The 2,621-nt window shown below is 41.7% G+C and overlaps 1 protein-coding gene across 1 annotated transcript in view; it reads right to left on the minus strand.

Annotated features, from left to right (window-relative positions):
* The window catches only part of ATP23 (ATP23 metallopeptidase and ATP synthase assembly factor homolog), a gene marked incomplete at its 5' end in the record, with an annotated part of 6,210 nt that extends 4,644 nt beyond the window's left edge, over nucleotides 1-1,566 (minus strand). The window contains 3 exons of the mRNA XM_031055618.1: nucleotides 876-1,013; nucleotides 1,289-1,370; nucleotides 1,478-1,566. Coding sequence (XP_030911478.1) covers nucleotides 876-1,013; nucleotides 1,289-1,370; nucleotides 1,478-1,566 — 309 coding nt within the window. The remainder of the gene's footprint in view (nucleotides 1-875; nucleotides 1,014-1,288; nucleotides 1,371-1,477) is intronic.
* Nucleotides 1,567-2,621: the final 1,055 nt, after the last annotated feature.

Here is a 2,621-nt window from a genome sequence, read left to right on the forward strand (position 1 = left end):
GTTATGAAACGACCACAGCTCACATTCCCTGGCTTCCTGTGCCACTTGGCAGGGAAGGAGATAGAAAAATCAGAAATGAAAGAGTGAAGCTAAGCCTGTGACAAACTCTTCTGTGACAAAATGATACGGATTACACCAGAAATCAAATAAAAACCTGCAGATTCATACACACAACACCTGTGTCACATACACAAGAGGAATCCCTCCCAGCCTGTGCTCCATTTAATTTCACCTCCTGAAGTGTCAAGTGTTAAGGCCCTTAATAGTCAAATGTCCTCTGAAACCACAGAATCATAGCATGGTTTGGGTTGTAAGGGGCCTTAAGGATCACCAAGTTCTTATCTCCCTGCCACGGGCAGGGACACCTTCCACTAGACCAAGTTACTCAGAACCTCACCCAAAGGTGATGGATTCATAACTACAGTGTACTAGCAGCAATACCACAATTACTCAAAAAATGAATGTTACAGGAAAAGACAAGTTTGTTGTTAATCAAAAAAACCTAAGCAAAACCACGGTTAATGTGATAACCACGCAACATACCATGACTTGCATGGGATAAAAAGAATTCTATAAGCATTTGATTACCATGTGAATGTGTTCTCACTTCTAACAACTCTCTTATTTGTCAATAACAATTTCTTACATTCACAGTGATCACATTCTACTTAGTATGACATTAACTTACTAATATTTGTGAAAACTAAGTATTTGTTTTCTGAACAAAACTATTTAGGCTGACCTGACAGAAAGGACAAAATGTATTAACAGGATTAAAACAAATTACTTGTGTGTAACAGACTATGTAACACAAAGCAGCCCTAATAACCAGCAGTAATTAATAAAATGACAACATTAGAAGCATTTTAACTTACCTCTGAACATGCTAAGTGTTTGACATTTTTAAACCAGTCAACATGTGCACGGCAGTGATCAAATGCATGAATCAATTCATGTGTGACCACCCGGTTCATATGGGATTGTTGGCGAATGTTGTTCTGACACAGAACAATCTGCAGAAGAAGAGATACAGGTAGTCTTTTCACTAAGTTTCAACCCCTCCCTTACTTCTAAGAGACACACCACAGGCAGCATTTAGGGTCCTTGGATTGATGTTTTTCAACATTAACAGCCTTATCATACTGAAGTGTACTAGTTCCAATGACATGGAACATCTTTCTCTTGCTTTCATGATCAACTCAGGTATCAGCATGGGTAGATTTAATCCTAGCCACAAAATACTAAAAAAATTGCAGTCATTTGAAAGGGTACTATGTCCAGCACCTACCTGAGATGTGGCAGCATCAAAACCCCCACTGACACAGCCATCACAGTTTTCACAAGAAAAGTGCCGGTCATTGAAGACAGTGCTGAAAGGCCCAAACAAACAAAATCACAGAAAAGAACTTGAAAAACTTCAGTCACTACTTATCACAGTGACATTACTACACAGAACAAGACAAATTAGTTTACATACCAACCAGATTGCTTCAGAGCCTCAAGAAGAAGTCGAGCATACGGATCTAGAAAAACATTGCTGCAATCAATTTCTCTAGACAAAAGTTTTGAAAATCATCTATAAACAAAATATAAAGACAGTCAAGGAAAAAAATCAAGAAAAGCTCTATACACACATTTATACTTTGCAATATTTAATCCTACTACAATGCAACTGGCATCTATCAGACTATGTGATATAGAATCATAGAACAGTTTGAGCTGGAAGGGAGCTTAGAGATAACTAGTTCCAATCCCCCTGCCTTGAGCAAGGACACATTCCACTCGACCAGGCTCCTCAGAGCCCTATCTAACTGGGCCTTGGAACACGCCCAGATGGTGCAACCACAGCTTTTCTGGGAAACTATCCCAGTGCCTCACCATCCTCACAGTAAAAAATTTCTTCTGTGTATCTAACCTAAATTTGCCCTGTTGCAGTTTGAACTCGTTAGTCTTTATCTTATCACTGCAGCTCTTGATGAGGAGTCTCTGTCTGGTTTCCACGTATGCCCCTTCAGACACTCTGGTTGCTCTGAGGTTTCCATGCAGCCTTCTCTTCTGTAGGCTGAACAGCCCCAGCTTTCTCAGCCTGTCTTTGCAGGGGAGGTGCTCCAGTCCCTTTCATAGCTCTGTTCTAGACTCACTCCAACAGTTCCATCTTCTTCTTATGCTGAGGGCACCAGACCTGCCTGCAGTACTACAGGTGGGGTCCCAGGAGAGCAAACAGAGGGGGAGAATGACCTGCATTGACCCGTTGGCCATGGTCTTTTTTATGTAGCCCAGAATACAGAGTAAAAGCTGTTCAAGAATCAAGTCATTCCTGACATTATTTTATTACTAATAAACATAAATACAGCGGCCTATAGTGACATCGTTGTTTGCTGTCAACACTCACAGTCCACATCAAACAGTGCAAGGGGCACGAACGCACAGACACTGACAAATCATCTCAATTTCTCAGGGAAAAAAAAAGTGCACGAGAACCTTCTTCTAAGTTGCTCTCTCAGCAACTTTCGAAATTGTATTTTGTCTTAACCAAAATCAGCGTGTTCCTAAATGAGCAGCCCCACCCCGCCACCGGCTCGGGCCCAGTCCGGCGGACGCGGGGGTGCTGCGGCAGGAGG

This window comes from Geospiza fortis, unplaced genomic scaffold, assembly GCF_000277835.1.
Source record: "Geospiza fortis unplaced genomic scaffold, GeoFor_1.0 scaffold166, whole genome shotgun sequence".
NCBI lineage: Eukaryota > Metazoa > Chordata > Aves > Passeriformes > Thraupidae > Geospiza > Geospiza fortis.